This window comes from Thermobia domestica, chromosome 11, assembly GCF_964235325.1.
Source record: "Thermobia domestica chromosome 11, izTheDome1.hap1.1, whole genome shotgun sequence".
Classification (NCBI taxonomy): domain Eukaryota; kingdom Metazoa; phylum Arthropoda; class Insecta; order Zygentoma; family Lepismatidae; genus Thermobia; species Thermobia domestica.
In genome coordinates this window covers 179127988-179141771 of record NC_137464.1, presented here as the reverse complement: position 1 = coordinate 179141771, position 13784 = coordinate 179127988, and the positions used below count along the sequence as shown (strand labels likewise).

Below are 13784 nucleotides of genomic sequence, written 5' to 3'. Positions count from 1 at the left end.
ACACTGGCAGCAATTGTGAGAAACGGTTATCAGCGGCCGACGACTTTCTCGGACGGCCTCCTCCATGACGTCTACTGACTATATGTCCATTTTGGAAGAGACTCCACAGTTTTGACACACACACACACACACACAAAACTTTTCTTCACACTGAATTCTTGCGCCCCGTCCACTTGGAATCGACCTAGCATCAATCGCTCAATTATTTGCCCACGGTCAACGTCACTCTAATGCCGTCTACTAACCATTGCAAGATGTCTATGCTTGATATCCCACACAGGAATCGCCAACTCACTGTTTGCAGCCTAGGACACAAGTAGGCTGTTATGTACACTTCGTGGCAAAATCTGTTCATCGCGGTTACGATGGTGCTACGCATGCGCTATAGCGGACCCTCGCATTGCCTGTGCGTCTCTTTATATGTGCATGCCTTCTACCAGTGTTCAATGGGCTCTACACGTTGCTTATCCCACGTTCTCTCTGGTTGCTTAAGTTTTGTGGAGCAGTGTAGTTTGTATATACTTGTAAAGAATATTTTTATTTATTTATTGTAGAAATATATAACATGTCTTTAAAAAGTAACTCTCGGCTTCTGTGCTCATAGTTTCGATTCCCAGTGACAGCTAGGATGTTTAAACTAGACCAAAATCATGTAATAAAAATACAGAATTATCGCAAATACCTTTCAAAATTCCATTTTCATAGTTTGTGATAACAAAATATTAATATTTTAATTAACTTCGCACCGATAGTTGAGTCATATATAACATTTTATTCTATCTGCAGAGTGATCTGAGCAAAACTAAGCATGTGTGCTACTCATTTCGAAACATAACGTCCTCAGTATCAGGAAACATTCCTTGAATTTATCTGTTTCCATTCCATTTCCTCAATACTCGAACTAAGTACTAGAACATAAATGGCAGTCCGAAGTTGTGAATATGGCAACTTCTTATCTTCCCGCTGAGATGGTAAGTACCCAACACATATACATATACATATACATAACGAGAACTTTTATTTCAATTGAACTATAAAGAGTTATTACTATCATCTTATTAGTAAGAACATATACAAAGTCTCTCACTTAACTCTGAGACCTGAATATTTTGGAAATGACAAAAAATGCGACAAATCAAGTTGCACAGGAACGTACCCATGTCAGGAGCCGATAAAATACTGTGAACAGCAAGTGCTCCCAGGGCTTCCATCACAGAACTCCGGGGCCCAACTTGAAAATTTGAAATGGCAACTTGGGTCGAGTGATACCTCGTTCGATAGTACTTGGAAAATGAAACAAACATTTGCGATATGAAGCACCATTTTCCAAATGGACGCCAAAAATGTATGTTGTTTCTAGAGAACTGAAAACTACAAGTATAATTAGTGATAATGAACGTGGTTTATCTTTCCGAAACCTCTTGCCTCCTGAAATTACTGAGAATTTTAAAGGATGGCAGCGGGGACATTGTTCTGACGTTATGCAAGTGTGTAGTACTTTGTTCAGAGCGATGGTTTGTAGCAAGTGGCCACATTGTTTTTAAAGATGTCATTATGGAAAACTTAATTAGCAAAATTATAGGTACAGTAAATTTAATTATTTCTTTTGTTTTAAGGTGGTCTTAAAGTGTATCGTGGAATATTGGTTGAGAAACAGAGTACATTTCATCCGCCCGGCGCAAGGGGAAATTTAAGGTTCGAAATGAACCTTGAAAGGATAGTTAAAAAAAGTGTTTCATTCAACTAAACGAATTGTTTTCTTTGTGTTTGATAACTAACAGAAGCTATTAGAGTTGTGATAAAGAGATTATAATATGGATTGATTAGCATTCTTGTTAACGTTTTGTTAAAATGAATGTTTGATAACTTATTCTCCAGTTGATAGATTAAAGGAAATGGTGGGGTGGGAGATCGTAAACTGTGAACACTACCCTCCCAGGGTGCTAGTACGCTTTCTTTGACATACAGCAGATTACATCAGGTGAAACTAGTACGCTGAACAGTAGAATCTGACGTGCTGATATTGGTTTGTTTACACCAGGCTGCAGGGACACTGCAAGTGATCTGTGGCAGCCAACCAATTTGTGTGCTCAAGCTCAAAGGAGAAACAAACAAATCTTTGTCCCTCCAATACACCCACCGAATTGCATATGAGATAGCAAAATCAAATATCATAGCAATTAATAACAGATACTTCACCCAGCTTTCTTGGAGGCTAGTTATTGAAGGAGGAGGGAGGGGAGTCCAATGCTAGGCGTCCTGGCATAGTGGCCTCTATACCCGCCATCACTTAACTGTGATTCACAACCCACATACTAAACCGCAGGTCTCGTGATTAGAAGCTTTCAGCTCGACTAGCACGTAAATAACAAATGAAATCAAAATCCAAACAGGTACACCAATTATTTTAATGTTAAATGGAAAGTGTTCACGTGTTATATCACTGAGAGATACATGTGTAAGCTCACAAATAGGTAAACAGAAAATTTTAAGAAAATAAAACGAGAAGAGTAGCTGATTCGAACTACCAAACTGCGCATTACTGGCAGCGATAGCACGCCTTAACATACATGGCTACGAAGCCACTATATAAGAACGCATTTGGAAACTAATGGCTATGGTACAAGATAGAACCCAATCATGAGTATTATCGGCAATGCAATGTCTCCATTCTCTCTTCAACACCGAGGAAATATGATACGTGAAGCTACAGTTTAGGGAGGCATCCGAACCATGCGTTCAAATTTCAATGCCCTTCCATCGGAAATCGACCCTGGGATTCCGTGCACCAAAGGTGAACGCGCTTGCCACTAGACCAACAAGGAAAATATAGGGTTTAGCTGCGAACGAACATGAACCTATCACCTCAAAGCTATATTACAATAGTCATACTTATTTAGTTAGTTATTTAAACTTTTATTAAATATTTAAGCAACATCAAATCCTAATTCGCACTTAAGTTCAGCAGAATTTTCTCTAAATAAATGGTAGTATTGTTGCTAAAACAATACATTCAGTATCAATCAATATATGTTTAATATCAGAAACATACCTTCTCTTCAGCTATATCAATATCTACTAATGTTTCCATTCCCTGAGCATCTTCTGAACAACATGCCAAAAAATGTCTCACTATAAATTCATAAAGACGTTGCTCGTTTCCTAACGATAAAAAAAGAGCAGATCATGTACTACACATAAAAATACATTCAAGGTTAAACTTATAAGGTATAATGGAAGGTTGAATAAGCAACCTAACTTAATTTAGTCGTCAACTACATTATTATACTTTCAACAACTACAGTCCGTCACGAATAGCACCACTTTGAGAAAACGGTTACATTTTTAAATATTAACACTATTCTTGTTTTTCTAATAGAACCCTATTGCTGATATGTTGCTACTGTCATATTACACATATGAACATTAAAAAAATACCCTGGCCTTAAAATTCACAAATTGAATGCAATGTATATTAGGAAACACCTACAATTGTTCTCAGTGGTGCTATTTTTTGTGCTTGACTGTAATAAACATGTATATTTTTTTTTATTTGCGTTTAATTAGTTACGCTTTGAAAACACTGTCTCCCCTATTCGTTTGAGTATATTCAAATGATTGTTATTCAAACAATTTCCAAAAATACGCTAAGGATTCACAGTGAATCTTATCTTCAACTCCAAAAGTTTATGCGACATTCTGTGTATGATTTAATTTTAACACTTGTCCACAGTACTAATTTTTGTATATCAGGGCGTCCACACAATTTGGCAGCTACTAGCCTACATCCCACAATAGAAATAATTTACTTATCTTTAGTATTATATTAAATACTGACCCGCACCGATGAACTGCTCGCCCCGGACGAGTAAGCGAGTGGTTATTTGCATCCCTGTTATAGTAATGAACAGTTCATACATGATTTTACTGATCACAAAGGAAAACATTATGTAAAACTTACCGTTGCCGGTGTAGTTGTTAAATGCAATCCATTTAACAACCTGTTTTCATCCTTTCTAGGAAAGTTTTCTTCTCATTGATCTGAATATCCTTCTTGTCGTCTCTGCAGTTTAATTTTCTTCTCTTCTTCCTCCACTTCCTTTAGTTGTTCTGATCTTCCGTTTCTCTCTTCTCTTCTCCTCTCCAGCATTCATTTATCTTTTCTTTTCCAAATACACCTGATATTGTCTCATTGAACTTCTCACTGAGTTTTTCACATCTCTTGGAAATGTTAATCCTGACAATCCTCAGAATCATATATGATCCTTTGAGCCACCAGAGATACTTCTTGTAAGTTCTCAACAATGAGATTTTTGTTTATTGAAAAACAACTTTCAACAAAGGTGTTTCCGTGAGAGAAGATAAAATACAGCTTTGTAACAGACCATAAGTCAACGAGGTCCTTCACATTTCCTAAGAGTAAGTAAAAAAATCATCAAATCCAACCATCTCCGTCCTTGGCTATGAAATTATTGAAGTGTTCCTTAAATCCTTCAGTTTGAGCTGGAGATATTGTTTCTTCGTGTTCTCAGCCACTTGTCCAGATATCCTCATGACACCATGCAATTCTTCTACAACAGCGTCTACTCTTTTGAGCAAATATGCCAGGACGCAGTTAGATGTGTTTTCTCGCAGAAAATTAGTTTCAACAACTATTTCACAACACTGTCTCCCTCAATATCAGCATTACGAACATCGAACGTAAATCGATTTTTCCCTGACCTTCCCTGACCAATCTTCCATTTCCCTGACTTTCCCTGACATATTTTTACTTCCCTGAGCTTTCCCTGACTTTCACTGATTTTCCAGAATGTGGACACCCTGTATATGTAATTTTTTTTCCAGTGTCTCCTTTGATTAACCTACTGTGTAAACACGTAGTTGTATTACCAACGTCTTGCCCAATATGACCTTACATATTTTGTTGCCTTAGTTTTGACTTCTCTATTTGAAGGCACATACTTGGATTAAAAAATATCTTTATTGTATCTTCTTATCTGCAAAACCATGTAAGTATTACACAGTTTTATACATATTTGTAAAAACTCTCGTAAGAAAAAACTCCCCACTAAATTTATTTTACCAATAGTTTCTGAGTAAATTGATCAATTTTAGCATACGAAAAGTTATTTTTTTTTTCCTACGTCAAACGAAACTGTACTTAATTATATTAAACCCCACTTATGTGAATAAAACCAATATAGAAGAACTGTTAGTATTAAAAGTATACCATATACATGAGCTAATACCAGGTATTCCAAACACGCAAATTATGATGCACTCAAATAGTCAAATCAACCAAGTTGCATAATGGTGGTAGTAGTGGAAGGGGGGACTATGGAATGGAAGGACTACAGATCTTTGTTGCCAACTGTACATAAATTTACATGATGATGTATAGTTTGCACCATGTTAGATCCTAGAAGTTACATTTCACTATTAGGTACATAGTTCGTTTCATGTTTTGTTACCACGAGAGTGATATATTTCACAACGGGCATATTTCTCTATGACTACTTAATCTGATATCTACTGTGTCATTTTTACTCCTCAAACTTTTTCACTGCACTGTTTTTCTGAGTACACTTGTTTTCTGGAGAAAAATGTAAGTACTTATGGTATTATATACACTGATGGAAACACACACAAAAAGCCCAGCATACACACAAAAATACATTCAAGATTTAACTTTTTTAACTTATAAGCTATAAAATGTAAGGTTGAATTTACGAATTTGACCCAAAGTTGGTGCAGAGCGAGAAGGTGATGGTAGACGGTAGTGATCCCAACATGGCGCCCTTGGGACTTCCCAAACATCTTACACAAGATATTCAGAGCATACAGTACTCAACTTGAAAACATGTGTAATCAGCGACAAGCAACTTTTCGTGCAGATAGCTGGCAGTAGATCCTGAATGTCTGTCTGGGATATGGTATCCCACGCTCGTTATAGATCTTAGCGTAGGTGGGCAATGGTCACTTCCGGACTCCGATTCCAGTCAGTTACCGTCCCAACATGTATCGCACATGCTCGATAGGGTTTAGGTTTGAAGACTTAGAAGGTTAGAGACGTAAAGTAGAGCATGGTGGGTTGTTCCGGTGGTACGACGACATGAATTATCCTGCTGGAAGCTGGGATCCCACAGAGTTCAGATAAGGTCATTGGGCATGATTGACATCACGAACGTAGGTCACACTAGTATCTTGAATTCAGAACAAAGAGTGGAATATGAAACCCATTTCCTTCATGTAAGAAGCCCAGATATAGGTCACGTATGGGAAATGGAAATACACAACGAGTTTCTCGCTCACCTGCATGTCGACATATACCCACGGTCATTAATTTGTAAGAGACAAAAACACTTCTCATCGTGGAATACCGCCACTCCCGATTCGCTTCGCCACTACAGTCTCTTCCATCATTTTCGGCGATGAATAGGAGTCAAGAGTAATCAAGAGAGAGGAATGCGGGCATTTCGACCTGCTTCCAACAACTGACTATTTAGTGTTCGTGCGCTATGATTCATTGGCGGTGATCGTCCTTTCAGTGGCCTGAACGATCGTTCTCTCCAGATGTTTCCCGGTGCTTCGTAAAACCACAAGAAGGAATCATGTTTACTTTGGGAACCCTCTACCTCCCAAACCTTCACATCCTCGATGGACCCACGCGACCGGTAATTCTGTGGAATGATCACCTGTCTTCCGTAGCCCCACTATATGGCTAAGTTTAAAGTCTCTTATTGTGATCCACACACACAACTACACACATCATGTCGTTTTACATCATTGAATCTACTAGGACCATGCCCTCTATAAACATTAAAATTGGCCTGTCCTCTACAGTAGCTGGCGTGCTGAGACCTTCGAATAAATGCTCCACAAGTTACAATCTGTGGTGCGAAATTAGTTTGAATCAGAGGATGTACACGGGGTGTTTTTAAATTCACTTTCACTGGTGTAATAAATCTTATATATATTGGTTTTTGTTTAAAGAATATCAGAATACAATGTAAAACTGAGAATATATACATTGGTCGGCTTCAGACAAGAGAATCCAAAAAAAAATAGAGGCCTAAGAAAGGTAAGAGAAGTCTACTATCAAAGTATTGTATGTGATAGCTAATTAGAATACACATTTTCTGTATATTTTCTTACGTTCTTAATTCTTTCTTGTTCTTTTCTCACTGAGGACAATTTAATGGCTCATAATATACTTTGTTAGTGATTTTTATATGTTTAAGTGGACAAAACCATGTATGTACTCTTTACAGTATTACCGAAAAGTTTACAGCATGATTTCTTTGGTCTAATCGTTTAGTAACCATACTCACCATGAAGATTATCAGCATACTTTGTTGGATGAATCGGAGGATGAGCTTGATCACTCTTCCTTCCTTGTCGTGGATTAGGGCCTCGTTCTAACACTCTTGATGCAAATTCTGATAAATAAAGCCATTACAATAGTCAAAATAAAGCAAGAATAAAATACTAATATTTCTGAAACAACAAATTAAGTAAAAAAAAAAAAAAAAAAAAAAAAAAAAAAAAAAAAAAACCTTATGCATTTTTCTGGGATTAAAAATGTAGAAAATGTATATGACAAGTCTTCAATTAGATTCACTGAACTATGGAGGGCATATTTACAGAAAAATATTTGACCAAATTTTAACTTTAATAATCCTTATTAAAAAACTGTTCTTAAAATACTTTTGGTAAGTTTGACTATGAATTTTATGCATTACGATCATCACAGACTCAGAAACACAATTATTGGTCAAAGTAGAGTCAAGTGACCGCACAAATATAGTTATATATCTTATTAGATTATCTTTTATAGTGAGAAATATCGCTCAAGCATAAAACAAAGTACACTGATGCTCAATCTAAGTTTCTCTGCTTATTTTGCAACTCTACTTACTTTGTTTATATATAAGATAGTTTAATTCGAAACCATATTAAAAAAAAATCTTTAAATCAGTAGACACACGAAACAGGCTATTCTGTTAGTTTTTCATTTTAAAATCTCACCTATGTTTTTATTTATTTATTTATTTATTTATTTGAAAAATTATTTTGGACTTATTTGTCTATGGATGGACAACTTCCATTAAAAACATGAAGATGGGTGCGTGACATACTGATGACACCACCTGAATTGAGGTAAAAGAAATACTGAGTATTTCGCTGAAGTGACACGTGTGTCTTATTATCAACTTACCTCCCCAATTTGCATCCCGAGATTGCATCTCAACAAGAGACCGCAAGTTTATTTCCTTCGGGAAAATATTTGTTTCTGTTCTTGGGTAACTTATGTAACCCTGTGTGTAAAGTTTCTCTGCTATTTGCATTGTTTCTCTGGCATTCATTCGAAGCTTCCTTGAAGCTAGTTTTTCTAATTCCTACATAAAAATACAAGGTAAAACAATTAAGTAATCAAACAAAGTGAAAAGAAGATCACTTCATGAAGAAACAACATTATCAAAGACAGGTCTAACAAAAAATGGAATATTTGCTTTATTTATAAACATTAAAATATTACTGTACCTATATATACATACGTGGAGCTTTCTAACGATTATGTTTATTTTATTGAACTTCAATTTAAAAAGAGATGCTCTATTGAACTTCAATCTATCAAGCTTCACTTCCAAGTTTCACCAATATGAATTCAATAGAGCATCTCCCCTTAAATGCAGAAAAACAGCTAAATATTACTAAATCCTATAATCAGTCCCATAATGGTTTTCGAGGCATAAGAAGATGAGTGTAAAAGGGAAAAAATACATCGGTACGGAAGAAAAATTTAAAAAGAGAATAAAGGACCATACAACTGAAACCCGTTGAGTCTGTCGAGTCACTTGAAAGGAAATAGGCTCTTCAGATAAAATTAAGAGTGTAAAATTATGAAAAAGAGAAACAAAACGGATATAACTTTTAATATCGTACTTTACTCAAATTAGAAGTTTAACCTTAAAGTAGACAATAACTGGATAACATTTAATGCAACTTCGTTGACTTTAAAATAGTTTTCCACGGACAAGCTATCAAGAAGTTAAAAAGATCGGGAGAAAACTGATTTCAAAATACGAAAGAGAAGTACGAGGGGCAGTGGAATCTTACATTTCCATCGTATGTAGACAGAAACCAATGGAAAAGAACTTGCAAATCTTACTTTAATTTGGTCAATTCTCTTTGTTACTTAATTTCTTTTTCTTTAACTTGCTTCTCAGAACTGATTTTTATTTAACCGTGTACTACCTCTCCTCCGATGTAACGAAGATAGACATGATGCGCAACACTGATAGATATATATTTTCACCAATGAAACTCAAGATCTATAGGCTCTTGGGTTCGCCACTGAAGTTTTACCCCAGACAAAATGATCGCTTCCGGCTCTAGAAGAGAAGGACCTACTCCAGAAGAGCGATGGGATAATAAGTAAACAATCTAGTACAGAAAACACGCATAGCATAAACTAGAGTATTATCATCATATTTAACAGATAAAGTGAAAACATCAGATATCATGCACTACAAGACAGTTCATTAGTTAGGATCATCATTCATTAAAAGTTCATTACAACAGAAAACATTATTACAATATACATATGGTAATAAACGATTCAAAATTATTACGGAATATAATAATAATCAATTCAAACACAATGTAATATAATTTTTAGAACAATAGAATACGGATTGTAACAAACGTAGCCACAATCTTCCTGAAACAGAACTTGGATCATTACACATAATAGTAGCAATTCAAAAATATTTAACAGGCAAATATGTACATTTCTTTAGCCATTCGCTCTTTATGCAATGAATATTTGCAGATATGGTAGTAGTAATGGAGTGGTTAGTTTCTCGTAACTTGAATAATTCCGATTTATCAAGTGCAATCAACATGTGTAATCAATAGCTATTGTTATACAAGCGATTGTTTAAAATTCCCCATGAGGTGGAAGACTTTCTGCAGGTGAGCTTCCTGGAATCAATGTGTTATTCCGTAATAATGTTACGTTGATAGAACAACTAAAATATAGCTATAGAACAGTCGCGAAGAGAGCTTGAAATGGGTGCATTCTAACTGAATATAATTAACTTTAAACTTCTTAACGTAAATACTTTATACTCTTTTAAATAAATCTTTGTCATTATTTATATTCTTTTATGCTGTATTGTTGACACTGGTGTGCAATTCAAAAGTGTTCTCTGTGTGGTTTCTGTCCTAAAATGAGGAAATATTTTTATTGACGAGTTTGAGTTATATATGGGTGTGCATGATGTCTCCGAGGTGAAAGTGGCGAAATCCGTATTAAAATTGGTTTTGTGGTTATCTTATTATGAAGGAATAAAAAATAGGCCTAATGAGCGTTAAAATTCTGTAAACTTTAACAATGAAATCTAGTGCAACGGAAGAACGAAAAGTGCTATTTTATCAGTTAATATTCGTTAAAAGTGTATGTTTGAAAATTTCAACAATAACAATGAGTAAAACAAAACAGTTTTAATAACTTATAACCATAATATGGATACATCAAACATTTCAAATGATGTGCAATGTGTTCATTGTAATAAACATTTTCTGAGCCAAAGAGGCTTATCCATACACACAGGCAAATGTCATCATGTGATACGCAGGAGTAAGGGCAGTAACGTGAAACGTCAACAGCCTACCAACTATATTTCAGATTTATTAACCTTAGATTTCAATGACAATTCATCTGAAATTTTATCCAAAATGAATGATCTTATGTCTCATCTGAAGGCTAATGTTCCAGTTCATCGTCGTGTTCCGCGCGGTGCTCGTTCATCGGTAGCTGATTCTTTATGTGATATTATTCGTAATATCAACAACACCAATAATGTTGATTCTTGGATCGACCTTCTAGTTTTCCCTTACGCAGTGCTTTGCATCCCGCCGCGTTCTGAGAGAGTAAGTAATCTCACCACTTGGATGAAGCTAAGAGTCAGAAACTGGAGGGAACATCATCGTGAAGTATTAATGAAGCAGCATCGAAGGACCAACGAACCTCGCAAAGCACAAAAATCCGGCTCAATCAATACCAAGAGCATCGAACAAAAATTAGCAGATGGTGATATACGCGGCGCTATCAGACTACTGATATCCGATGACACTGTGGTTACGCCAGATACGTCAGTACTACATGCTCTCAGAAAAAAGCATCCAGCCCACGCTCACTCATTCTTCAATCCCGAACCACCTGAGGACTCGACTACAATAACTAAAGTCTCTTCCATCGAATTATTAAAGGCGATAAAATCCTTCCCCTATGGTTCGGCAGGCGGAATGGATAATCTCCGTCCCTCAATCTTAAAAGATCTACTTACAAATCAAGACTTTGATTCAAGGGAACGCTTAATCACAGCCATTTGTGAATTTATGCACTTAATTATATCTGGGAAAGTGCCGACCATTTTACGACCAATTTTCTTTGGTGCTTCACTTATAGCACTGAAGAAGAAAAGCGGTGGAATTCGCCCAATAGCTGTTGGCAATGTTTGGAGACGCTTATCAGCAAAAATTATCTGCTTCCGGATACGAGATTCTTTAATTAAGATACTATCACCACACCAACTAGGGGTCTGTATACCATTCGGAGCAGAATCAGCCGTACATGCTGCCAGAATGTACTACTCATCTTCCCATACTGAAGTGAAAGCATTTTTGAAAATTGACTTCCGCAACGCCTTCAATGAACTCAACCGCGACTCAATGTTACAATCTGTTAAAACTAACTTTCCAACTTACTATCCATACATCTACCAATGCTACTCCGAACAAAGCAATCTTTTTATAAGTGATAACATAATTCACTCACAACGTGGAGTACAGCAAGGCGACCCACTTGGACCAGCACTGTTCGCCCTAATCATCTATCACATTGTTAAGGATATTAACACAGATTTAAATATCTGGTACTTAGACGACGGAACCATAGCTGGAAATATCGACGTAGTACTATGCGCTTTTAATAAAATTCGTCTAGAAGCTTCATCTATTGGATTGTTTCTTAACTCTGCCAAATGTGAAGTGAGTTTTCTGAGCGCCAGAGTTGATGAAATCCATGACCTTTACGAAAGGTTTAATGAAGTAGCACCTGGTATCAAACTCTTATCTCCTACCAATGCGGAACTTTTAGGGGCTGCCATCTCTACCGAATCAAGGAGCAAAATTTTATTGGACAAGATATCAAAATTAGAATTCTTCTTTTCTCAATTATCAAAGCTTTCTGCACACTCCGCTTATTATTTACTACGAGCTTCACTCTCACTTCCAAGATTACTGTATTTCCTTCGTTGCTCCCCTTCTTGGCAGGATGATAAATTACTTGACAAATTCGACCACACTCTTAGAACAGGACTGGAATCCATTCTAAACTGTTCTTTGAAAGACAGTTCATGGTTACAAGCTTCCTTACCAGTGGAGAATGGGGGCCCTGGGATTCGTCGAGCCATGGATATCGCCATACCTTCTTTCCTCGCATCATTCTATCGCTCACGAGAACTAATTGGATCTCTTCTTCAGCAGCAGGTTGACTTTGACTCGCTTCGAGATGTACAAGAATGCATCGATAAATGGACTAGTCTAGTTGGAATGGATCCCCCACCTAACGACAAAAGACATGTTCAGTCTGTTTGGGATGAACCTATAGTCAAGCTTCATTTATCTTCACTCCTATCATCAACCAATAACCCAGATGACAAAGCCAGGCTTTTAGCTGTCTCCTCCTCCAAAAACGGAGCATGGCTTCAAGCCCTACCTTCTCACACACTCGGCCTACACCTTTCTAATGAGAGCTTTCGTATTGCTATAGCTCTGCGCTTAGGTGCTAATATTTGTGAGCCTCACTTTTGTCCTGCTTGCAACGCATATGTTGATAATAAAGGATTACATGGTTTTTCATGTAAAAAAAGTGCGGGAAGACAATCTCGACATCATATTGTAAACGACATTATTTGTAGAGCCCTCGTTTCAGCGGGAGTTCCTTCAATAAAAGAACCAAATGGTTGTTGCCGCTCTGATGGTAAAAGGCCTGATGGCATGACCTTGGTACCGTGGAAAAATGGAAAGGTACTAGTCTGGAATTTCACATGTTCCAATACGTTTGCTCCTTCCAACTTATTCCATTCTTCAATTCAGGCAGGTCTCGTCGCCGCTCACAGAGAATCAGACAAAAGACTAAAATACTCAAACCTATTGGACAAAAATTGGTTTGTAACAGTAGCAATAGAAACCAGTGGGTCTTGGGGTCACGAAGGATCTAATTTCATTAATGAAGTTGGTCATCGAATAGCAATCAAAACTGGTGACCACCGAGCTACTGCATTCCTTTTCCAACATATCAGCATCGCCATCCAGCGCGGGAATGTGTCATCGATCTTAGGCACATTACCTCCTGGTAAAGAACTGGACGAGATTTTTCTTCTATAACACACAATAAGACGGAAGTAGAGACATCCTAGGAGGCTGACAACCACTTTGACTATGTTCATGAAGAATGTTTTGAATATAGTTTGGATACATATAAGTTCTTGGAAGTCATGGCTAATTCCGGTAAATTTGGGAGTGGTAGCAACATTATCTACAGATTTTACTTTGCTGCTCAAAATCGTTAAAGACCCGAAAAATATTGTTGTCAAGCTGTCCGATGTTTATTTTGGAACAAATATGCAATAAAATTCTTTTATTAATTATTTCATTTCGTATTCATCATTTATTTATTTATTTATTTATTTCCCATTGAAAGGTGCTTAATT

The 13784-nt window shown here is 36.7% G+C and overlaps 1 protein-coding gene across 1 annotated transcript in view; it reads right to left on the bottom strand.

Moving 5' to 3' along the window:
- Top3alpha (topoisomerase 3-alpha) overlaps positions 1-13784 on the bottom strand; it is a 137838-nt gene that overhangs the window by 90274 nt on the left and 33780 nt on the right. Inside the window, exons 7-9 of the mRNA XM_081731377.1 lie at positions 8219-8399; positions 7332-7439; positions 3053-3162 (exon numbers count right to left, since the gene is read on the bottom strand). Coding sequence (XP_081587503.1) covers positions 3053-3162; positions 7332-7439; positions 8219-8399 — 399 coding nt within the window. The remainder of the gene's footprint in view (positions 1-3052; positions 3163-7331; positions 7440-8218; positions 8400-13784) is intronic.